At 32.4% G+C, this 27,607-nt stretch overlaps 1 protein-coding gene across 4 annotated transcripts in view; it reads left to right on the top strand.

Annotated features, from left to right (window-relative positions):
• LOC126769039 (uncharacterized) overlaps positions 1–26,155 on the top strand; it is a 166,283-nt gene extending 140,128 nt beyond the window's left edge. For 3 of the 4 annotated variants that reach the window (XM_050487580.1, XM_050487581.1, XM_050487582.1), the window contains 3 exons: positions 14,417–14,510; positions 24,013–24,175; positions 25,281–26,155. In XM_050487580.1, coding sequence (XP_050343537.1) covers positions 14,417–14,510; positions 24,013–24,175; positions 25,281–25,445 — 422 coding nt within the window. In that variant the 3' untranslated portion in view covers positions 25,446–26,155. Of the gene's footprint in view, positions 1–14,416; positions 14,511–19,684; positions 20,029–24,012; positions 24,176–25,280 lie in introns of those variants that run through there. The other variant, XM_050487583.1, reaches the window with a different exon arrangement.
• The last annotated feature ends 1,452 nt before the right edge of the window (positions 26,156–27,607 follow it).

Below are 27,607 nucleotides of genomic sequence, written 5' to 3'. Positions count from 1 at the left end.
CTAATATTTAATATCATACGTAATAAAAATGAATATATTATGGTAATATTTAAACAACAAACACTTGTATACACGTAACACAAATTGAGTTTAAAGGAAACGGATACAATATGGACACTTTATAAATACACAAACAGACTTCTTTCCGCCAGATGTTGAATATAATGATGTAAATATGGTAGATAAGTATGGGCTCGTTGTACTTTATGATTCATAAACGTAAGTCAGACTTCGCACATAATATTAGACAAGATAGTCAGAGATTTTACTAAGAAACTAACGCTAGGTACACTTCATGAATATGACCTAAGTAGAGTAGTGGTATAGTTCGTTGTACTAATGTACTATGTGTTCTTCATCATATACATATATTTATGCAGTATGTATATTTATATAACGCACACAAACGTACATACATCATTGTGCTTTAAATGCTATGCCATTTCAATATACTGTTTTGAATCGTAGTAGAAGGTAAGCTTGTCAATGCTTACATTTAGTGTAATGCGTTTGAATGCTAGTAGCTAATAATATAATAATGATTATAGCATATGGCCGAACCATTGCGATTCGAATTTCGACTCTAACTTTTAAATAAAACAATAAAAGTCAAAGTCAAAATATTTATTAGTAAGGTGATAATTATATTATATATATATAATTATTACACTTACTCACTCATAGTCAAAGTAAACGCCGTTTTGAGAAGAAAAGCCTCGGTCCTAGAAAAAGAACTAGTAACAGCCTGTTAATGTCCCACGCTAGGCTAAGGCCTCCTCTCCATGTTGAGGAGAAGGTTTGGAGCTTATTCCACCTCGCTGCTCCAATGCGGGTTGGTAGAATACACATGTGGCAGAATTTCAATGAAATTAGACACATGCAGGTTTCCTCACGATGTTTTCCTTCACCGTCAAGCACGAGATGAATTATAAACACAAATTAAGCACATGAATATTCAGCGGTGCTTGCCAGGGTTTGAACCCACGATCATCGGTTGAGATTCACGCGTTCTAATCACTAGGCCAACTCGGCCTAAAAAAAAAGAACTGATTAAATAAATTAAGTGAATGAAGTACATAATTAGGTGTGCTACTGTTTTAACGCAAAATGTTTGGGTTTGCGGTGGAAAAATAATGTAGAAGTTTTACAGTAAAGATTATAAGAAGTATTGATGATATTAATACATATATATTTTTACTAAACACTTTCTGTACTGGGTGGGCTGAACTGCTAACTGATATGCTAATCAATTAACATTTGTAAAACACAACATTTATAAAATCCTGTTATTGCTATAATAATGTCTGGTATTTTGAATCCATAAATATTTTATTCATTCTAGCTTGAAGTCAGACAGGAATTACTATTAAATGCAAGCCTTGACCGTTGACATCTATTCGGAACGCTAAGGTATAATTTTTATTTTAACTATTCAAGGGACTGAGGGTCTACTACGTAATAGCTTGAGTCATGCAATTTTATCATTACACTGCATTTAAAAAAGTATTTTTGTTTAAATTTCTACCAAGTATATGAAATTGTTTCAAATTAATAATTCAAACTTGGAAATTATGGTCAAGAAAATGGTAAATGTAGTCTTCAATCTCACTTCCAAAAAATGAGAACTTAAATTTTAATTTTTTTTAATGTTAAACTTTCAATTTTCCGTAAAAGAATAAGTTATCGTACCACTTGTTCCAAGTTATGTGAAAATTTATCCGTTATAGATTTCTCTATCTTTAGAACGAGTAACAATCAAATTGTATATAGCATACGTGTGCTGATAAAGGAAAGGTAATTATGGAATGTCACTCAGGTCACTTACTAGCGCGCATTCTTTTTTACATTTTAAGAATTAGAATAGAACGTATTAACGTTGTTTGGTGTCGATTAATATAATTCCTTGTGAGATGTAAAATACAGTCGATATTCTCATCCAGGCTGGTTTGCAACCTCCGGTTTATTAATCCGAGATGGCCCAGTGGTAAGAACGCATGAATCTTAACCGATGATCGTGGGTTCAACCCGGGCAAGCACCACTAAATTTTCATGTGCTTAATTTGTGATTATAATTCATCTCGTGCTTTTTTGGTGAAGGAAAACATCGTGAGGAAACCTGCATGTGTCTAATTTCACTGAAATTCTGCCACATGTGTATTCTACCAACCCGCATTGGAGCATAGTGGTGGAATAAGCTCCAAACGTTCTCCTCAAAAAGAGGAGAGGAGGCCTTTAGCCCAGCAGTGGGACATTCACATGCTTTTGCGGCGGTGCGGTTGCGGTTTATTAATCAGTTAAGTATTTTGATATTTCTATGTCTAATAATTATTTGCTAGCTATTTTTCTATTACTTTAAGTCGGGTGAGAAACAGGTTAAAGTTTAAAAATATTCAAAATTAATAGTGCCATGTAGGCTTTTATTAGTTTTGAAACGTACCTATGTATATATGGTTTAAAAAAAGTATTATATAAGTTATTAAAATAAATAACGTATATAAGACCTTTTTGGACACTATTGGGCAATGATCTTCTCTCTTTTTGATGATAACGTTTGGATTTATTTAACCACGCTGCATGAATCGTATTGGTGGATACACATGTGACACATTTAACAAAAACATATTTCTGGCCCAGTGGTAAGAACGCATGAATCTTAACCGATGATCGTGGGTTCAACCCGGGCAAGCACCACTAAATTTTCATGTGCTTAATTTGTGATTATAATTCATCTCGTGCTTTTTTGGTGAAGGAAAACATCGTGAGGAAACCTGCATGTGTCTAATTTCATTGAAATTCTGCCACATGTGTATTCTACCAACCCGCATTGGAGCAGCGTGGTGGAATAGGCTCCAAACCTTCTCCTCAAAAGGGAGAGGAGGCCTTAGCCCAGCAGTGGGACATTAACAGGCTGTTACTGTACTGTACTGTATATTTCTGTGTGTTAAATGTCAAGTGATGAATCATAAATCATAAAGAAACCTGGAACAGATAGTGATGCTAGCTCGGGTTTCAACCCACCCATCTCGAAGGATATAGTGGTTTCGTATCCGATCTTATAAGAATTCGCTTTCATTCAATAACAAATAATATTAAACTGCAATACAATACTATACAATTTAAGAAATGATTTCGTACTATCGGTTTACATTATTGTATATTAAAATGTGGAAGTTATATTAAAAGTTAACTTAATACATAATTACTAAATATTCAATTTTATACAATACATTCTATAAAACAAAGTTACGATGTATAACTTAGCAAAATTTACAATTACTTAACCGTCGTGCGTGCAATTAATTTAAATGATAAAAGTAACGTAATTATTATTATCATCGCTTTATTATACAACAACACACTTAAGAGTGCCTAAAGAAATTTATAATATTTATAAAATTAATTGATTGTACATAAAGGGTTATTTTACATTAAACCGATTATTATTATTTTTTTCATACATATTATCAGGGATACAACGGACATAGGGACTTACCTCACACCTGCCCCCTAATACGCGGGCGCAGTCACAGGCGGAAACTAACAATATTATAAAAGTAGGTTATTATTTTATAATTATGTTATACAACAAAAAGAAACCAAACCGCTAACGCAGTACCTGAGCGTTTCAAGAAAAACACTAACAATTTCCAACTAAACTTGTCCAATAGTAACAAATATATTATAAACGAATCAGTAAGCGCTGATGCATCAACTCGGAATCTGAGAGTGTACTCTTTAATAGTACCAATTTAAATATACGATATAGGCAACAAGTTTAATGTACGATCTATTTTAATCCTAAAGGGTAAGCGTTCCTTGGCGTTCGTTCCTCTCCCTTATTTTACTTCGGGCTTCATTTAGAAAATAATCGAACATGTATGGGTCGGTATCATGTTTCGAGTACATCTGATTCATACTAGTTTACATTTACAAAGGAAAATAAGATCTTAAGATAAATCCGAATGATTGATCTTAAAACCCAAATAAAATAGTGGTAATATGTGTCTTTTGATGTTCTAATATGTACTAGATCTCTGTTTATTTTTTTTTAATCTAGACCATCAATTTAGGTTGATAATACACAGATTATTTAAGGTCAAAGCCTCTTCAAAGTGAGTAAAATTAAACAGATTCTTTTTTTGAATAATTTTTTTTAAGCTAAGCAACAAAACATAAAACAAATAATCTATTATTAGGTATTATTATTAGGTCAATTTTAATCGTGGTCTAGTTGGCTGGTCATGTAGGAAATAATTATTTTGTTGCTGCCTCGGTTCAGTGGCTAGTTTATAAAGCTGCAGATCCAAATACAGAGAGTTCAGTAAGTTTTCTGAAAAAAACTATTGATTTCATTCAAGATTTATAAAGATCATAAATATTATTTGTTTTATTTTATGTTTCTGCGAGACTGTCGCCAGAGCTATTTAGTTCAATTTTCTTCTTTTTAAATTGTTTCTTCAAAATGTTATAGATGTGTTACCTTTATAATAGAAATAAATATTAACATCTACATTATTACGTAACTAATTAGGTATTTAAAATGATCTCTATTACTAATACAGGTTTGTATCTTTGTGAGACAACCGTGGACTACGCGTCAACTATGCTTACGACAGAAAGTTTTACGCCTTTATTTAAATCATTTACTTGTCCATGCAGTATATCTGTTTATAAGTCCTTCATTAAATAAATCAATCGAGAAAAGTCTCGTGTCATTCAACCAGGCGTATTACTAAATTAATATATCAAAATATGATTGAATGATATGTTTGATTACATGATAAAAAAAGAGTGAGTATAGTAACAGCCTGTTAATGTCCCACTGCTGGGCTAAGGCCTCCTCTTCCTTTTGAGGAGAAGGTTTAGAGCTTATTCCAACACGCTGCTCCAATGCTGATTGGTATAATACACATGTGGCATAATTTCAATGAAATTAGACACATGCAGGTTTCCTCAAGATGTTTTCCTTCACCGTCAAGCACGAGATGAATTATAAACACAAATTAAGCACATACAAATTCTGTAGTGCTTGCCCGGGTTTGAAACCACGATCATCGGTTAAGATTTACGCGTTCTAACCACTGAACCATCTCGGCTACACATGAGTCCTATACAACGAGTGAGTACAATGTAAATTAACTAACTTGTATTTCCCAAGCAACTGTGAATTGTTTTATTCCTGCCTGATTATCAGAAATGATCATTGCTTTCTCTTTAATGTGCCCATTTTCCGTCAAAAGAAATCATGTACCATAGGATAATAGTGAAAGTCGTTACTTTATTTAATTAATTAAATAATCGTGTCGATGTTGACATCAGTTATGTGAGCATCTAAATCAAACATATTGATGAATCGTATGCCGTGACGCCACACGGCGTAAACCAACCCCTCTCTTCTTATGCGCGTGGCCAGTATAGTATAATACATTTCGTTGTTCTATGTTATTATTATAAGAAAAATATTAAAATTCATCTTGTGTTCAGCGGAGAAGGTAAACATCGTGAGAAACCTGCATGAGTCTAATTTCCCTTAAATTCTACCACATCTGTATCCTCAAACCATCGCATTGGAGCAGTGGGTTGGACATTAGGACATTTACAGGCTGTTACTTTTACTTTTTTACTTAAAGGTTTTTTAAAGGAAACTACGCTTGTATTTATTTAACTCCATATTCTATAATTAGTTTTTTTTAATTATATATCATATAAGTGTTACATTTATTTAACCTTTAATTTCAATGTCTCACATAAACAGCGTCCTGCAACGGTCACGTTTTTCTACGTAAGATTCTTAAGGAATGTTTGTCCTTGTGAATCTTACGTAGATTGCTGCAATAAATATAGATCCTTTAAGATGATTTGAATCTTAGTAACAAAAGTGGAATTAATAATGATAAGCCCTGACCCTATAGAAATATATAAGATTGAAAGGTAACACGTCAGGGTATTGTAGTTCATATTAATTTAAAATTATTAATTTTTTATATTAATTAATATGACTTATTAATCAAATAATATCCATAACGGTATATATATATATAATAAGTAATATCCGGCCTGTCTGACCCTTGGAGGAGGGCTGTCGATAAATTTCTCGCAGATACTAAAGTGTTTGATTATGCATTAGAGCACAAATATATTATGAGTTGCACAGCATTAATTTTAGTAAAAAATAGGATCATTGAAAATTATTTTAAAATTATTTTTTAGCTAACTTAATAAATAGATGATACGAAAATTCAAATGATTTTTCGATTCCGTTACAAAGAAATAACCGTGACATCACATGAAATATTTTTTAAAATATCGTTGACATTCTTAACACGCGTTAATAAAATGATCAATGGCATAAAAAAGTTAAACAATTCTTAAAACGAGTCTACGACAGGATATTACAACTCTATATACATAATATGATGCTTTAAATACAAAATATTCTTATTCCTATTTAGTGAATTGAATTGAATTATTAAGTTTAATAAATATATAATAGAATAAATTTAAATGTAATATTTATTTTCTACATTAATTTGTAAATAATATCCCTAATATATACTCCAAACAGTCGAAATATCCTTGAGATATGTAGCAATATAATGAATGAAAATTGTGTTTTAGATACTTATGAATTAATTAAAAGGGCTCAATTGATTGAACTACCTATTATTTTTAATTTAATTTCATTTACTTTGTTAATAGATATCTTGTTAAATACTTATGCAAACGTTCATAAATTTAACAAAAAAGTAATCTTTATTAGTTATTTCATTTCTGTAAATCAAATTTAATATAGACGAGTTTAACGATTGGTATATTATTTATAAGAATTTGTAACGTGTAAATGTTAACACGGATATTATGATTAAATTGTCTATTTAATGGAAACATACATATATTTTTAATTAACACAAATTGAAATAATACATACTCGTTTTTGTAATATTGGTAATTTATCTTTTCTTAAAACGTAAATTGCTATTGTTTTATATATTGATATTATATAATGTTAGATAATATTTGTGCTCATACTTCATTCCGTTAAAATGTAAATTGGACGCCTTATAGTTTGACATGAATTTCGCTTGAAAGTAAGTCACTTTCGCTACCGTTCAAATTGATTACAGTAACGGTTTTATTTAACCAAACGAACTTTATTTTTGTCCCGATGACTACCGTATGTTTTAAACAAATATTGAATCATTTCTTTGTCCGATTCACTTCTTCTCTTGATAAATATAAGTTTTATGAATTTTGTTAGAGGTTTGTCATTCCATTGAACTTCTTTCTTATTTAAGTTTTTCTAGATTTATTATATTTCTTATTTAAGTTTTTCTAGATTTTTTAAATTTAATATAATTTTAAATTTTACATTTAATGTTTTTTGTTTATTTAATGAAGTATCAGTTACAAAATTTATCTTAAATAATGGTAGATAAAAATTGTATAGAATAATGTACGACTACTAAAGATACAGTAGGTACGATTCGTATTATATAATTCATGCATGTACGACGTGATGATAAGCTAATTATATGCGTAGGTTTTCTGTATATGATAAAATTTTAGGCTTGTGTACACGACTAATACTAGTAGGAAAGATTGACCTGAAATTGTAAAAGAGGATATTCTTCATTAATCTATTCTAATATAACAGTTTGTCTGTCTGTCTGTCACGCTTTTACGTCTAAACCATTGAATCGATTGTAATGAAAATTGTTTAAAAGCAAGCTTGAATCCGAAGGAAGGACATAGGCTACTTTTTATACCTAACGCCTGCAACAACACGCAGGAAAAGATGCGGGCGAAAGCTAGTTATAAATTAAAATTAGACTCGTTGAAAACTCGGCAGATCCTAATTACTTACCACATCAAATGAGACTGCAATTCAAATATAAAGTCGTCGACAATAAATCTGTGCTATAAGAAGAAAACTGGCTCAACTTAAGTATAAATATTGATATCTATAGAAAGATTGAATTCACTCTTAATAACCGTTCCAAATGTTGTTGAATTTTGTCGACTATTTTGTGATTATAAAGAATCTGTAACATTGACGCAATAATATTCAATAATGAGCTGTTAAAGTTCGTGATACAAACGTGCTTCGAACCGGATTTCGTCGCTTCATTATATGAAAGCACTAAAAAATGTCACGCGCGGCTGTAAAGAGAGATAGCCACCGGGTGACATACTCTGATATTGTTTTTATTGGACACTATTGTATTCATATTTCTTGTGCGACATATTAGTATTTGCTTTAAATTCAAAAATCAGTTACAATTATAAAAAACGATTCCAACCTGTTCCATATGTATATTTTGTGCTTAAGTCTCATAATCTTTATTTTGTATTTATAAATGCCTCGTTGGTCTAGTGGCTAGATGTAAGGCTACAGACCGAGTCGGGCTAACAGAGTTATTGGGTTTTTTCGTCGAAAATTCTCACTGCCAGCCCGGAGTCTGGAAGTTAAAATTCTGTACACTTCCGTGCCTCGGCAAGCACGTAATGCCTTAACGCGCCTAAACTTTTTTCTTTCGTGTCGTATTGCCGTCCCATCGGATTATGAGAGTTAGAGATTAGAGAGTGCCCCTGGGTTTGCTCATATACTTGTACACTATAATATGTCGGCTAATCTCTCTTGAGATTGGCCGCCGTGGCCGAAATCGGTCCGAAAGACATTATTATTTACTGTCATATTTTTGTAGGTATATGTTATTCAGTAATATTGAATTTATAATCAATTATATTGTTCATTTATAGCGATTACCAACTTTACTTCCAGCAATAATACAGGTTTTTGTAATTATTTATGTAATTCAAAAAATACCCCTGTATTTTGAAAGCGTGATGGCAGGCAATTGCATTTTAATTCCTTTGCGTTTAACTCTATAAAATAATGACGAGTAAATAAAGCGCTTTATTATTTATTTTTAGTGTACTTTTATGCAGAAACCGCATTGTCAGTAGTCGTGTTGAGACTATTGAGCCTTTTGTGGAAAAAGGTTACACGTGGAATGATAAAAACGTTAATCTAGCATATTTAAAGGCTAGACGGCGCCAATTATAAAGCTGTGACACACGATACGTGTAATAATGTAATTACTAATTATTTCAAGATATACTATACTTTTATTTGAATTTTAACGGTAAATTAATATATTACAAACCATTATAAAGCAATTTTAGCAAACTTATAACTTTAACTTTGTATGTGAACAAAACTCACACGTGAAATAAAACTATTTAATAAACAATAAAAACCTTTTCAAGAAACTTGCTTAAGTCGTGCGTGTGTGTGCTTGATAAAAATCAATAACGCTACGCAATTTAAGGTAATAATATTGCATCAGTTACAATAACAGTCGAATAGAATAATTACATAAGGTACATATAAAGTTGATAATAGAAACAAATAATTATAACATAATAATAATTTGAAATAATATTGTAAAATGTTTTAATATCTTATTACCTCAATTGGAGACAAGGCGAAACTGCCTTTAATACATATTAAAATACTATCGGCAATCTTGTCATCATTCTAACAAGTTGTATGACATGATGGTATGTTGAAATTGGGCTAAAAGTACCAATCATACCATACCAAGTAGTATCAACACTCTGGACTATACAGATAGGTACAGAGGTCTTATAAAATAGATGTAGACGAACGGTGCCCGCGGTTGCTCACATACAGCTTACCGTATTCGTTGAAGTTCTAGGGGGTTTTCGGAGTACCATGGCCCCTTAAGCCCGGCAACACTTACGGCGGGAGGAGAAGATGCGCATAGCGCCGACGCCTTCTCCTCGGTCTTCTTCGGCGAAGCGAGGCAGCGGAGGCCCTCTCCTGACGCTCTCGCTCCGCTGCCTCCTTCTGCAACATGATATTTTCGCAGAAGGAGACCGTCTCCAACCAGCACTTCTCGCTACCAACCATGGCCTTTATCACATTCGGCAGCGAGAGGTCTCCACCGACTAAGGCCGCCAGGGACAGGCGGTTAGGTCCCCAAGCGGCACACTCCATCAGAGTGTGGCACGCTGTGGCCCAGACGGTCCTGGACAAAACCTAAACACCGGTCTATCACAGTTTTTTTATTGAAATCTGACAGTAAACTAGTTTCTGTGATCACAACCAAACTCTCCATCTTTTATAATATGAATATAACATAGATTAATCTTTTGTACATTTTGTTTTTTACTACCAATTTTTTGTATCAGAGGACATTATAAGTGAACAAGTTTATTAACGTCAAATTGACTTTTAAATAACAAAGGATCGTCGTTCGGCAATTATATTGGGTTTTTGTAATTAATTATTTTTTCACACAGTATAAGACGGGCTATATAATGAAATAATTTCTAAGAATTAATACTAGTGTGAAAAATCTTTAATTGAATATTGTTGACAAAAAATTTTTGTAATGTATCGAGCTAGTATTCGCGGTCATTATCATTTACAAGGTTATAAGTATTCTGTTACGAACCAAACTAAGCTAAGTATACGTTTATTAATTAAACAAGTATAAAGTGTTACGAATTTGATATAAGTATTACGATTTCATAAAAATAAACAGCCGATAAGTAACGTACAACTATTCTCATTAACGCACCATCTCAAGGTCGTTTGGTGTAAGATTATATATATATATAATGTTTACACAATAAAATATAAATATGTATATCACATTCACAGATGACAAGTGTACATAACATTTACCAAACAAAATTCAAAAAAAATATAGATAGGACTTGGAATATTATTTCAAGGGAGAATCTCAACTAAGAAACTTTTTTTTTAAATCAGCCTAATATGAACTATTTGAAACGGGAAGGTAATAATGATAACAATATATCAATAATCGAATGTATATTTATATCTTAATACTTTTTCCAATTCACAACTGTTATTTTTCCCAGGTCGTGCCAATAAAAAGCTATTGGGGTTTTCTCTCAGTAGCAGGCCGGAGTCTGGAAGTTGGAAGTGTGTACACTCCCGTGCCTCGAAAAGCATGTAAAGTCGTTGGTCCTGTGCCTGAACTCTTTGCGGTCGTGTCGGATTGCCGTCCCATCGGATTATGAGAGTTAGGGAATAAAGAGTGCACCTGTGTTTGTGCACACACTTGCGCACTATAATATCTCCTGCGTAGTTGGCTAATCTCTCTTGAGATTGGCCGCCGTGGCCGAAATCGGTCTGGAGGACATTATTATTATTGTTTCCTAATTATCTGTATTACTTCTTCGAAGTCCTTGTAAGTTTATCTTAACAAAATATTTTATTATAAGTGTCCATAGTATAGAAGTGTTGTTTAGTTATAGTTTAATTGCTAGTTGAATTGTAATTTTTACTTCACTTGCCAAGTAAAAAAAAATCAAAAATCTATGCTTAAAATAGTGTCATTATAACTTATTTATAATTTGTAAATAGCGTGGCTGGATTAATAACTTTTTTATTAAGCTTGTAAAAATATATCTGGATCATTGTAGCCCTAGATGTTAGGAGCATTAACCCCAGATCGCGAGGACGATGCACTGGCACACCTGACTTCGAAGTACCTTGGTCATTATACACATTAACTGAGTCATTTTATGTTTATTTCAATGAGCATAAAATATAATTGATATGACTAAAACTAAATTGTAATACACATACTTAATCGAAAACAAAGGTTTTTCTATTACCAGTTTTTTTGTAAATATTTTCGAATATTCATTTTACAGCTTAAATGTTAATAATATTTTTTATTTTCATTTCTTGCTATAAACACATACGACGCAAGTGGACTTCTAGCATTGAATTATTTTATTGGAATTACTCGGTTTCGTAATTAATTACACTATCTTGTAAAATGGAAATAACTTAATAAAACGTGTTTATGTGTTGATCTTATCGAAATCTTTATTAAAACATAAATAAAAAAAAAATCTATTATGTAAAAATAGTGTGAAATATTATGGATACGTTTGGGGAAACTGGCTTTTATAGCTTTACTTACCTTAATATTTTATTTTAATATGTTATATTATATAACAATAAAAATAAACATTAACTAGGCAATATTAAAATCAAGTTACATATATATATATGGAGGTCGCTTTTCATGCAGGATATATTTTTTTACTTTACATAATTATGTATATTTAGGTCTAACTACTGATTTTTTACCATTATACTCAGTACAATTTACATTCGAAAACGGTTGCTGCTTCAAGTTTAATAAGTTATAAGATGACTATTCAAAAGTGCTTATAACAACCACTTTGAACAAAGTATATTTTGATTTATTAACTAAATGTTTATTTGGGCTCATAGCTGAAATCCTGGGTCGGGCCCATTAAAAAGTTATTGGGTTATTCTCTTAAGTATTTCTCATTCTTATTTTAAAGTCGTTTCATAATAATAACAATAATTACGGATTTCTCCATTATATAAACTTGAGATGAGTCGTTTTATTATATAAGTTATTTTATTGTAACTGTATACTGAGGAAACCACAACGCTTCAAGAACTGAAACTCTATTATCTAAATGTATCATACTAAACTTTTGTTATTTTATAAGTACGAGTAATTAGTTTTTTATAGTGTAAAATTATATAACATTGTTTGTAACTGTAGGTACTTTGATCAGCGATATTATGAATAAATAAGAAGTGGAGAATAAAAAGAATAAGTTAGAAGATATCTCGTTTAAGTACAAGAAATTTAGAAGAAAGGACGTTATTACGTAACATAAACAATATCGGTGTGAGTGATACCGTACTCTTTAACTGCTTATACTTCTCGCAGTAACAAAGAAAAGTTATCTTTTGAATATTTTTAGGAATTTAACCATTACTAAACGAAATGTTCTGTTTCTATGCTTGAATTTCGTCTGACAGTGAAGAATAATCTAGACGTTCGTTCCTAAATGTAATTAAGAATTTCTATAGATAGTCGCAGTACATATAACAATTCGTATGGATACATACACCAACCGCAGGGCGAAGGCATTTCACATGTTTCCGAATTCAGCTCTACAGATTGTATAGAGCTAAATATGATTTTGACTATTTTGAATTTGGAATGTATCACTATTAATATTAGGTAATGATGAAAAATAGTTCGAAAAATTTTACCAATCGTATTTTGAAGTATTTACTTTTACCAATATAAAAATATAAAACATTGAAAATAATGCCAAAGATCAGCGACATGTAATCCCTTTTGTATGTATGCAACTTTGTCTGTTAGCCTTGAATAATATTCGATTATTATTCAAATAACTTTCAGCCCTGTTACCATTTACATAAAATAAATCGTATGGTAGACCAAATATAAATTGTATTATTTCGAAATTTTAATAAGAACTTTGATAGATATATTGTTTTCTCTCACGAAGACTTTTCCACTTTCAATCTTTACCGTAGGTAATAAAATATGACTAATCTGTATTATTTAATTGGCGTAAGGACAGATTTAGAGATCAATGATATTGCTCAACTTGTAACAAATTACAATAGTTATTGTCTTGTCCGCAGAGGCATCCATTTTTGTAATTCTAGTTTTTTTCCTCATTATCGATTCGTCCGCGGCCTGAGGATACAATGCGGTACAATTGGTGCAAAGTGGTACGGTCAATAAAAACTGGTATGAAGCGGTTTACGTACGTTGAACAATAACACATAGAAATCCTAAACTAAAGTTATGTATGAAAAAACGTTATATACGGAGTTTACAAAAACAAACTGAAGTAAATAATAATAATAATATCCTGGGACTTTATTCACACACGGCCATCTGATCCCAAATTAAGCAGAGCTTGTGCCATGGAAACCAGACAACTGATATACTACATATACTACTTTTCTTTTGTAAAAACATACTTATATAGATAATTACACACAGACTCAGGACAAACAGACATGTTCATGCACACAAATGTCTGTCCTGGGTGGGAATCGAACCCACGACCTTCGGCGTGAAAGGTACCTACCAACCACGCCAAACGGCTCGTCATAATACTTCCATAATTTATGTCACAGCAATGTTTTTATTTAATTAAGTATATACTTTACATATTATGATATACAATCACGTTCAGCTCAAACATCTTTAGAAAATGTACATCTTATACATATGTCATTTTATAATAAAAGAAATACAATAATTATTATATTATATAAATTATTTTATTTAAGGCTTTTATTTAGATGATGAGATCTGCATCTCAGTAATAATAATTTTTAAACCAGTTTTTTCTTTGCGGTAAGATTGTATCCGATTCATATACGTATCCAATATAAACCACAGTATTTGTTGTTTATTATTAATTTTCTTATTCATATTTCTATACCACAAACATTCTTATTAAATTTATATGAACATTGCGTTTTTTACCCTGTAGCAAAATTAATAAAGTTGCAATTATTCTGTTTCAGATGCCCCGAATGATGCGAATTACATGATCGGAGGTGTAGTGATTGCCATGGCCCTCGTTGGCCTCATAATTGTGCTGCTGGCTCTCACAATCAAGTGAGTACAAAAAAATTATGTCTCTCTTTAAATTCTTGTAATTTTCTTAAAAGAAAAGTTCAGTCGCAATCAGTAAGTAGAAACCCAGAATATTTAGCTCACATATAACATTGAGAAATCAACAACTTTCTAAATGAAACAGTTTTAACATAATATTAAGTTACATTTTATTATAATTACAACAAAAATATACATGATACTCGGACGTAATATCAATTGTAACATTCTAAATCGTCGTAAAAATGTTATAAATCTTAAACATAAACCATCACTATAGTTTTTTTGAGTTATAACGCGTTGAAACATAAATGAGTTTGCAGTCTTTCTTCGTAATATTATATAATATATAATACCTGAAAATTATTTATAAGAAAGATAACTAGAAAATCCGTTTAGAACGTTATCTTCTAGAGTTAAGCTGAATATCATGAAGCAATAAAACAAAAAGCGTTTGCATTAGATTCAATCAAAGTAAAAGCAAAGTGAGATTCTATATTCATCAACGACTTTATAACATTTGGCAATCATATTTAGAACAATTTTCTCGAGGTCGTTACTACAAATAGAATACGTGATAACATACATAGTGAAATATTTACCATATCTATATAAAGTTTTAGTCGGTAGTAATAATTATAAATAGCCCATATAGGTATTAAGTACCAGGACTAGATTAAACCAAACCAATTCTAGGCAAATCTCATTGTCTTTTTCTTCTTAGTTAGACAGCATTTAACCATTAACCCGGCGCTAAGGTACTAAGTACTTCACTTAATGTATAAATGTTTCTAAAGGTGTTTGCCATTTAAAAAACTAACCTAAATCTTTTGTCAAAAAAAAACGGAAAATATTTAATTAAAACTATTTTGACTTAATTATTTTTACGGTTCCAGTTGGTGACGCCTGTACAAAACTGCTAACTATTAATTACTCCCTTTAAACTTTTATTATCTTGGTTTTAAAAAATAAGTACTGATACCGAACTCAACAAATGTTCAATCAACCATGCATAATTATCAAAGGTTAATTACGGAGCATTTAAGTCCTTAGTCACGGACGATGGTTTAAATTATAAAAAATAATATTTCATTCGGTTAATGATTTTTATTTAGCAACATAACTACATTTGGCGCTTTGTCAAGACTTGATGCATTCTCAGTCGCTAGTGTAATTTCACACTTGTCTGGTCACTCTGTGTCATTAACATATCAGATTGAATATTAATAATATGACATTTCGTCTACTCTTCTCAGATTAACTTCAGTAAATCGTGTTAATGAGGAAGCTTGTTGTACTTCTTTGAACTTTGGATTAAATATTTCCGTGGCGATTGTTACGTGTCCTATTAAAATTACCTAACATCTGTTCGATGACGTAATTGTTTGGGCAGAAACCGCTTCGCATTTCAGACAATTCTACTAATCATGAGCTCAAGGCAATAGAGCGGCCGAGTCAGATGCTTGTGTCCAAGGATTTATAAGTGATTATTGTTTAAGTCCTTTCTACTCTGAGCTATGTTTATCTTCTATTTCTATTTATTAATCTGGCATTATTGTTCCTTTGTATAATGGCTTATCTTTAAAAATAATTTTATGTTTGAGTACTCATATTTTGTGTGTGTATATTCACAGAGTACACTTCATTATATTAAATAAGATAAAAAATTGGATTGACGTTAAGACAATTACTGTAACCTAAGTTAGTATAATTAAGAAGTGGTAAATGTATATTTAAGAAGATTAAATATCTTATATATCTTCATCGGCAACAAGTAATTTATTAATAGTGTTTTAAATTTAAATAAGTGAATTGGACGAACAAAGTAAAAGCTTTTACAGAAACGAATAAACTAACATTGATATTTAAAACATACAGACCAACTTCCCTATATAAAACATAACATATGACGCATTGACAGATAATTTCGTAACAAGACTGGCAATGATTTATCTCCTCTATCAAAAATGATAAGCCCAGACAAAATCCCCAGTTTGACGATTTCGTTTGTAGAAACAACCAAAATGTATAGAAATTATATACATTATTTATCACATGACCAACAATTGACGACTGAATAAGATGTCGACAATCACTCATTTTTAAGCGATTAATCTATTTGTCATTGTCTTTCAGCCTATAATTGACAGACACATTAATTTGGACGAAAGCGAAGTTCTTAATCACTCCGACAATAATTGTCGAATGCAATTCGTCTAGGCCCCCAATAATGTAATTAACGTCTCACATAAAAAAGATAAAAAATACTTTGAGACACACATAGAATTAAGGCGTCAATATAACGAAGAAAGAATTAAAAATATATAAATGTGTTGATAATATTATTTTTGTTTGAAGGTAGATTACAGAATTTATCATCTTTTCACTGTGATTACTGTTGATTATATTATTATAGAATCGGAGCTCGCCCACTTCATTTGTTTAAATTGACGTAATCGCAATAATATTATTTCGCGGTTTATATTATTAATTGACCAGTTTTCACTTTTTTCTTCTTTGATAATTACAAATAAGTGTTTCAAACTGAAGATGATTACCACAATTATAAAGCGTTCGTTTCGACGTGTATTAAAAAAAATGTAAGTATTATTGAGTTGTCCAATTGACTTTTTTCTATAATGGTAATTCTAAACTGTATGAACATTGATAAACATTACTATTCATATTATGTTTTTTAAGTATTCTATATAAAGGTATTTTTATTAGCAGTTAATATTTGTACTTTTTATAAATTTGTTGTAGAAAAGGTAATAATTATCAACTTCTAAAATAGTGCGTATGAAATAGCCAAGTTGTCCAAAGATGGCGTCGTATAGGTACTTTAATTAGCACAATGGTGTTGTGAAGCCCTTGTTTTTTTTTAACGCTCGAAAAACGCGTTATGCTTTTCCCCACGGGAACAGTGGGGGGTATGTGGGGCTCGCCGGTGTCCAAGGCACCGAGTGCGCCCTGAGCATCGGAATACCCACTACAAAAACCAGCGGTACCCTTTCCGTCTTAACGAGGAGCGCCACGGGATCGCTTTGGCATGCTACCGTGACGCTCTGACGGCCGGCCCGCCTATGCGGGCCTCCATGTGTTGTGAAGCCCTACATAAGTGTTATCTAGTAAGCAAATTTATTTTACGCATAATAAAGAATAAGAAATATTAACAATTAATTAAATCATATTTCATTACATTGCTATTTTGGATGTATAGTTTCAAATTATAAAATATTATAAAGTAGGTAATCATCGTATTTTCAATTGATTATTTGTGAATTATTTTTGTAAGATATTGTAAAAATTATTTTATAGTAATTATAATATTAGTATTATTATACATCGATAAGATGATGTGATGATCTCTCATCGCCAGTGATGAGATGGCCTAGTGGTAAGAACGCGTGAATCTTAACCGATGATCGTGGGTTCAAACCCGGGCAAGCACCACTGAATTTTCATGTGCTTAATTTGTGTTTATAATTCATCTCGTGCTTAACGGTGAAGGAAAACATCGTGAGGAAACCTGCATGTGTCTAATTTCATTGAAATTCTGCCACATGTGTATTCTACCAACCCGCATTGGAGCAGCGTGGTGGAATAAGCTCCAAACCTTCTCCTCAAAAGGGAGAGGAGGCCTTAGCCCAGCAGTGGGACATTAACAGGCTGTTACTGTACTGTACATCGATAATAGTTTCAAGTGGGATGCAGAAGGCATAAAGGAGATGAACCGGTGCTAACACATTGCGAAATCAATAAAATGTTGAAAACACCTTAATCTAATTGTAAAATCATTGTTGTAAATTATTTTATAATCTCTAAGTTATTTTTTTACTGTTATTAGTATTTAGAAAAACACAAATATTATATAATATATTTGTTGTTGAACTGTTGATACAAAATTTGGATGTTACTTTAGGTAGGTACCACGCAATTGTTTTATTGGCATCAAGGAAGGAGCATTCTCATGGCTATTAAAAAATTGTGCATAGTTTACACGACGCTACTAGATTACGAGTAATTGAAGCATGTTATACAACAATGCGCCATCAAGGTCTACCTACCTACTTGGATTAAAGCCAATTTTACCCGCCTGGACATCATAGTTTAGCGGTAATAGCTTTGAATTTTATCTCTAACGTTTTTGTTCGCTGTTTTAAATCGCAAATCACCGCCCAACGGTATTCTGGAATAGTGCAAATAAATTAAAATAGCTTATTTTGTTGCGGTGATACAACCTCAGTGTACGAACGTTTTACAATATTATTTACAAACGATATTTAATTTCACTACTGCCCAAAGAAGGTGCGTAACGTTTTGATGATGATTATAATTATAATTATTATTGTATATAGTGCAAAAACTATGGGTAACTAACTCGACTGTAACTCGGTACTTACAAACTTTGCCCTTCTCGTATCCATTGATATATTAAGTCTCTTTGTCTTATTCAATATCTTCATGTTATGTAAACTAAAAAAGAATTTCAAGGGAATATCGATTTTATATATGCCAACTTTATTTTGCTATTTATTTTAAAAAAATATTAAGGAAAAAAAAGGTAAAAATATGAAACAGTACACTATGCGTCAACACTGCATAATTAAATGAGGGCGACCAACCCCTCTAACTAACCCTTTGTCAGCTGACGTTTTACAATTGATTATATATATTGGCCTTACAATTGATTTTAAATAAGTATTGCAAATATTAATGGCTATGATTAAGGATTTTTCAATTCACGGCGATTGTGATAGTGTTTTATCAACCTAATGAGAACGAATAATAATAATGCTGTGAAGGAACAATATATTACTATAAAGCCCTACTTTGTCTGTTTCCTTCGCTAATAAGAAACTTCTCTCTTTAACGATATTAACTTTCATCCAAAAAAATCGACTTACTTATTAAAAAGGTCGCTCATTACTTTGCTTGGCTTTTAAGTAATCTTAACATTAAGAAACGGTAAAAGTGTTAGGACCGGTTTAAAATACATTATAATAATATAATCAGTAATGCGATACGTGCCAGAATTACAAACTCGTCAATTTGAATGAAGTGGTTTGAATATGACTGCTAAATGTTATCGAAGGGCTTTCGCAGTGCGAGGTCGAGCCCCCATAACATAGCAATAAGGTAACGGGAGAGGTGCGTGCTTCAGTCGCCACCCACCGGTGCGGTGAGCGAGGCGTGGTGCTGGTGCCGACGCCTGACAAATAGTCATCGTAGAATCGGCGCGGGCAGTAGGAAGATTGTCGGCAGGCCGGCAGTCTGCGCCAAAACGTGACGAGCGCCAAACGTTGGCGCCTTTCCGCCCAACTGAGCTGTGTCAAGTGCCTGTGCTTTGTGCCCGCCATTCGATGCTCTTCGCTCCGATCGCCTTCGAGGCGATGAAGTGTAAAGAGGAAAACTGCGAAGTCGGTGTGGTGCTGGAGCACAACTCTCTAATCGTTCTGTCTGTCGACAAGACAATAATCTGCCTTTGCGGGAGAAACAAACACAACCCATTCGAACGCGGGTAATTCAATTTATAGATTTCTTTTATAGTATGGTCGATTTGTTTTTGCTTTAAGTATCCATTTTATTCTTGTTCCGGTTATAAGTATAATATGTAAAATTCAATTGGGTATTTCATTTGCAATGAAAAAGCCAGTGTATGCAGAGAAACTCGTTTTCTGTCATACTAACTGCCACAAGGTTGACACCTACCTGGTCAAGGCAAATTCCTTGCAGCATACAGCTTGTGAACGTTCGCATCGAACTAATAACAAATAATTTCACGTAATTTAGACAGCTTATTTTAATATCATGCCAAGCTTGCCACCTCAAACGTTCTGTTAAAACCTAACAATACCGTACCATAAATCAATCAATCACAAACAAAAAGTTTATACCTACTTAAAAGTACAGCAGGAACTGATCGTTGACCATAAGAAAGAACAAGGTCGTGATCATTCGTACAATGCCTTCTAAACTTAGAAATATAAGAATAGAAAGGTATCATCATTAGTTATATCTAGGAGGAATATACTTTATATCATTGTCAAGAAAAAAAACTTCATTTTAAATGCTACTAAATTCGGAAGTAAATAACGTTTTTCTATCGTTCACGATTAACTTAATGTCTTTTTCAAACTTGAATGCAGAAATTATAATGGATATTTAATATAATTGATTAATTAATCGTAATGTGTGATGAATAAAAAATATGGTTGCCCTATATAACATTAGCTAATATATACATATGTTTGTATTACAAATGTGGCATTAATGTTTTATACAATAGCCACAGAACAAAACATATGGTATGGTATGGTATCATAATAATACACATTTCATACAATATTTTAAGTAAATGTTTACTATAATTTTCGCAAAAACTAGTATAGTAAAGGAAAGTATTGATCGGAATTGTATATTTTATTACATCACTTGTTAGCATAAGATGTTTATTAAGAGTAAAGGTATTCTTGGATATACTCACTGCAACAAATATATCGTATGTATTTAATATATGAGCATTTTAAGCTTAAAAAATATAGAACTTGGAAGTATTAACAAGCGTAATAATTTCGCTTAATTTAATCATTTAATTTGTAATTATCTACGTTTGAAACAAAGTTTTTGTAAATCTTGATAATGCACATATAGCAATCGATTTCATAAATAACTATAAAGTAAGAGCAAGACGTACGGTCTGCGCACCTGCCACTTTTGCCTTGCTCTGATCCATTAACTTTACCTTTACCAAGGAATAGTCCATCGGGAATTTATTGTAAATCACATGTGATTAAATCTGCTAGCAGATAATTACAATAAAATAACCGTTGCTATATAACTATTCAATAGACTAACCTAACAACGTCATCACAAATAATTCTACTTGTACTCGTATATCGTTTCGTATCTTGAGAATTTATTTCTGTAATGCTTGTGAACATGCACATCAGGTATATATATGTATGTATAATATATACGTACTTATGTCGTATCGTTTATGTTTGAGTTGATGACTTTCTTCCAACGTTTATATAACTGCTGAGCTATACGTTCGTAAATACAAGAGAAGTTGTATGTAAACAAACCTCACAGAGACAGTATGCAACGTCTGAGAAACGACGGAAGCCAAGAGATATAGATTTGCAAAGTTTAATTTATAACGTTATGTCAAAATAACTTTCACTGTGATTGCGATTACGATTATGACGGTAAATTTAATTACACCTTTGTCCGCTATTTAAGATTTTCTAGACGCTGATATGTTGGTAGTTATAAAAGTAACGCTAGCAAAAACCAATAAATAAAAAATAGCATTTTTGTTTCTGAAATAAAAATAAATGACACTTGTTCAATTTTAAAATTCTTGAACACTTTCAAAGTTCGATTCAAAACGTTGACCACAATGTAATAACACTACAATAGACATATTACATACAAACAATACAAGCGTTTTGTATAATACATAAAATTTACACAATGTTCATATCTTATGTTAGACGTCGAGGTCGACAGTCGGCGAGAGTCAATCCAAGACAAAACTGTTATCTTTTTATGAAACGTTATCTTAATTTTTCGCGGACAAAATTTAGATTATAACATAGTTGTAGTATAGTTTACTTGTCGATAATGACGACATAAAAATAAATGAAATTGTATACATATATCGAGAGAATTATTATGTTCTATTAAATGTCCATTGATCGCAATCATCGGATCCATTATTCTGTTTAACAAGCTCTTTATAGTCTAGAATCAAGATCATATTAAAAATGTACACCTATTAACTCTCATCATGAATTGACGTCAATGGTTCCATGATATATCTCTAACGTTAAAAAATCCATAGTATTTTATAAACAGGTCCAACTTTCGAAAAATTAAACATCGTAATAACCGAAAAAATCCTTTTCTGATATTCATAATTCAAGGTGTGATTACAAATTATAAAACTAGATAGTCTATTTATTACATTTTATTCGCCTCCATCTTAAATGTCAAATATATTTTATATAAAAAAATGAGACATACAACCGCGATACTAAGTATCTGAACTAGTTACGTTAGATTACGTTAGATTTTTACTATTCTCTTAGCGCTACTGTATATATATTTATCAAATCACTATATTGAGTACTGACATAACACATTTAAATTATAATATTAACTATACTTGTAATACACTAACTAAAAATGTCACAAATTCTTGAATCAATGGCAACGCTACTGACTGACGATATCCTCTAGACACATCTCAAGGGTAACAGCTATTAATGCCTTACTACCTGTGTTTTTTACCCCACATTCGTGTCAAAGCCCGAAGGCTTACTTGTGTTGGGAACGGACTCAGGGCAATGCACCTTCCCCGATCTCCCTTGCCCTGTAGCCCAGCCCTACTTTGTCTTTTTAAGTTGAAGTTATATATATACGGACCTCCTCTTTTATAAACGTAAATACATATTTGTTAGAAAGAGATGCAACGTCTGTAGTCATTGCGTTTACTTTATCCGTAGACCCAGCTGTGCGTTAAATGTATACACCACTGTGCATTTGTATTTTATGGACTTTGAACTCAGTTGATGGTGAAATGTCGTATCCCTCAGATTTGTTACTATCGATGAAATCAATACAGGCCTGTTCTTATCTAGTGCAATAACTGAAGCAACAGTACGAGGCCGTGTTCATTGTGCTATACTTACGTTGCTATAACTTCAATTAATTGATATAAAATTATAATAATAAAATGACTAAATATTCTGGGCTTTTATTATTATTGTATTATGTAGAGAGCAATTAACTAATTAGTTTAAAATATTCCAATTTCCACTCACAGCCGTCGTCACAAAATCGTGGGGTTTGATCGTTATAACATTAAATTACGGACAAATTAATCGTCTAGATTGAGCAAGCGGGACAAATAAACGGTTAGGCCATTGGATGCGTCATTACCATGACGATAATATGAGAGCGACCGATGGTATCGCAACTGTTCATACTTCGTAGTTTTTCACGGAAAACGGCCACATCGTCAAAACTCTGCCCCCTCCTCCCTTCCGCTCTGGCGTCAGATGCGAATATATAAAAGCCATACGCGCCCCTCCACTTCAACTCAGACGCATGGAGTACTCCGTAGAGGTCGTTTGGCACGAGCGAGCGCTTTGCTAGGCACCTGCCGGCCAATCTTCACGATAACATTCTAGTCACCGCGCAGCAGAAGCTCGCATAACGCGGTCTACCGCGCGTTCCTAGGAGCAGTGATATGTGCAATAGTTCTACTTACAAAATAATTGTGATAATTTATTTAAATTAGTTATTAGTTTCACGCGTCGATTAGACCGCAATACGGCTGTGAGTGAAATTGTGAATTGAATATGTTGTGACTGCCCGACTGGAACTTGTTACCTGTGATCCAACCCAGTGTGTTTACTTGTACTTGTGCCGAAGGACCTTTTGTTACCATGGTTGGGAACAACGGAACTATGATGGCGATACGTATCGTCCACAGCAAGCTGCGCAAGCGCGAGGAGCACTCTGCATCGGTGCACCCAGCCGAAGCTGTGCTCCAAACCGCGCCGCAACAACCGCCTGAGCCTCTTGCCTTTCGTCAGCAGCCCTTGTGGCAGTTCCCACCACCGCTGCCTCCGCCTTACGTCTATCCTCATGATCAGGTTAGTAATGTTAAAAACAACAACAATTTTGTTAGATAACATTTGTCTTATAAGTCTCAAATTATATTCTTATAAGACAAATGTTTTATTAGATTCTTATTCTTGACCTAAATCCCACTGCGGTATAAAATGCGTCAAAATTAGCAACTTTCTAGTTCACAAGTATCATATCACAGGAGTTTCGAAAAGTTACAATAGAAAGAAAACGTGACTGGTCCAACCTGCGTCCCCACCACGTAAGAGAGAGTTGGTCGTTGCATGACGATCTAAGTGCAAAATAAATTTAAATGTCGGGACACGCTTACCGAGTAGAAAGCTGTGCAAGGCGAACATGTTGTAAACGTTCGACCTTCTTTCTTAAACGAACAAAGAAGGTTAATGCAAAGAACTGTGCTCTTAAAATTGCAGTCTCGTAAATGCTTTAACCTTAATATCACGGTCTAATTGTTGTCCCGAGTATTCTTTGTAAAGGTAGATTTTACATTGCGATATTTAGCAAACATTTGTAGTACATGACCACCCATATTGTAAATATACCGTTTACCAGGAAGCATTAAATGCTAACAAGACTGAATTCAAGGCTTACCTTATGTTCATAACCTTAAACATCTAATTTGTAATTTTCTTCATTCGCATCCTAGTGTAAAGAATAAAATATAGTAGATATTATTTAAAGTAAAATACGTCCTGGACTGATCACAATAAAACAGATTTACTGATTGAACATCTTAATAAACGTACATATACTAAAACAAAGCGCGGTTTAAATTGCCTGGCTGGAACGTTCGGTTAAACGACAGTTACAAGTTTCCGCGTACCTACTTGTTAATAATAATATTAAACGTTCGACGGGACGACCTTCTTTAAACGTTTGGATAGCAACTGGCTTAAAATAACTTTCAACAGACTTCCAGTTACACAATGGTTTAAGTAAGTGCAAATGCACTCGCGCACCGGGGTCTCTAACAGAAAGAAATGTTTGTTTTGGGTCTACGCATACACAGCACATTGTATACATAAACTGTATTAATCGTAGAAAACAATCTATTTTGAAACAAATTATTGCTCATAACAAAAGCTTATTATTTATTTTTATTATTTGCAGGACAACTTGATGCAGCCAATTGGTAACGAGCGGGCGAGTTTTCGCAGTTTACGCAAGAACATCGGCGGTCGTTGGAAGCGACTCGTGAAAAAGAAGCCCGAACAGGAAGTGTACACGATCCCGCCTGAGCTCAAACCTCAACTCAAGCAAATATATGTGTACTAAATACTTCCCATCGGAAACAAAGGCGTAGAAGCGGGACCTTCAATGCTGCTATAAAATAGACTTCAACCAAACGTTCAATGGTATAACCATTTATCAATTCATATCTTAGTAACTTAAAACCATATCTGTACTCGAACATAAGTTGAAAGCATCTTATCATGGGTTTTAACCCACTATATCTTTGAACATATCTCTTCGACCAATTTTTTCTAAAGACCAATGATAACCCTATTTCATTCAACACTTCATTGTGATTTTAAGCCTAGATGTATTAAATAAGTATTAGAACATTGAAGTTTGAGTGTTGTTCTGTTATTTTTATATTTGAATGTTGAATTATGAGTGATAGTCAAATGAATTAGTTTAATTTTTAATTTAAAGTTACGAATGAAATTAGGAAGATGCGGTCGCGCATACTAGTGACGAAAATCCAATAATTATGATAAAAGAAGCAGATGCCTTGAATGTAATTTTAATTAATTAAGGCATTTTATAGGTCATTAACTTATTATAGACGTGGTCGTTTCTGTAGTTGAATATCGATCAAATAGTGTCATGAAATATATTCGATCCATACACACATATGCTAACTTAACAACTTGTGAAAGTGATTATAAAATCTCATTGTTGGATACAGTATTTTATATCAAGCATTTGAGTTGCGAGCGAGACTGAAATATTGTTCAAATTAATCTATATAACGTAACGTAGCGTAAAAATGTAACGGACATCGATTCTATGTATCAGCTATTTAAAAATTATTTCTCCACTGAGAATTATAAACGACCTAGTTATACAGTTACGTTACTTGCACGCTTTGGTAGTATAATTTTCAGGTTTTCGCCCGGTCTTTTCCTACTGTGATATAAATTTAAAATGAATGAATAAAAGTTATTGATGATGAAATGTTGAGTTTTAAATTCGCCTTGACCTCGTCAATTATCAGTAGGACGGACCGACGGTCGAGAATTGTGATAGCTCATATTGAGCCTGATATTCTGATGAATTAAGTTTGTAGCTAATAGGTACAATAAACTCAGCCATGGTAAATGTATTTTTCGTAAAATCTATCTGTTGCAAAGGATACAATATTATATTTAATGTATTTTAACAGTATGCGGTTACTTTTAAAAACTGTAATCTATCATTGACATAGAGAAAAATAAATTCCATCATGATAATGTTACAAATTTGTTTTTATTTGTATATATTATTTTAATCGTAATTATACAAAAATATCCTAAAATATTCATCGAAAGGTATTAAAAAAAAAATAAACAACAATATTCATAGGGATATTTTAAGCTATAGCTATAGCTTAATAAAAAAAATAAGCAAAACTTGAAATAATTATGTCGATAACTTACGAACAGTTAGACTGCTTTCGATTTTGCATCATTTCGAATGAAAACAAGAAAATTAACTTTAAAAAGCGCTATGTTATTTTTATTGAACTTAACGTTAGCTGAAATAGAATTTTATGCTGCCCTCTTGTGGTTTGAACTGTAAAGATTCCAACAGTTTAGTGACTTTTGGCTGCGAGGTTCGAAGCTATTTTGATAGATGGCGCTATATTATAATACATTACGGTATTCTTGACGGAAAAATAAATTCTATTGAAATTATGGTACAAATTTGTTTTCTTTTGTATTTTTTTTAATATAGTATACAGCCGTAAACCATAACAACCTGTGAATGTCCCACTGCTGGGCTAAAGGCCTCTCCCTTTTTGAGGAGAAGGGTTGGAGCTTATTCCACCACGCTGCCCCAGTGCAGGTTGGTGGAATACACATGTGGCAGAATTTCAGTGAAATTGTATACATGCAGGTTTCCTCTCGATGATTTCCTTCACCGTTAAGCACGAGATGAATAATAATCACAAATTAAGCAAATGAAAATTCAGTGGTGCTTGCCCGGGTTGGAACCCACGATCATCGGTTAAGATTTACGCTTTCTTACCACTGGACCATCTCGGCTTTTTTATTTTTAATATAGTATATATTATATTATTATTATAGTATGTATTTTTTTATAAATATAGTATTTAAAAAATAATTTACGATATATTTATATACAAAATAATATCAAAAACTTAGACAGTTAAAAATCCTTTAATTTTAAAAAGAAATGCATTAATATTTCTAATGGAATCTAAGAATATA

Source organism: Nymphalis io, chromosome 6 (assembly GCF_905147045.1).
Source record: "Nymphalis io chromosome 6, ilAglIoxx1.1, whole genome shotgun sequence".
Taxonomy (NCBI): Eukaryota; Metazoa; Arthropoda; class Insecta; order Lepidoptera; family Nymphalidae; genus Nymphalis; species Nymphalis io.
Note: the sequence above shows the minus strand (reverse complement) of the source record. Positions and strands in the feature narration are given on the sequence as shown.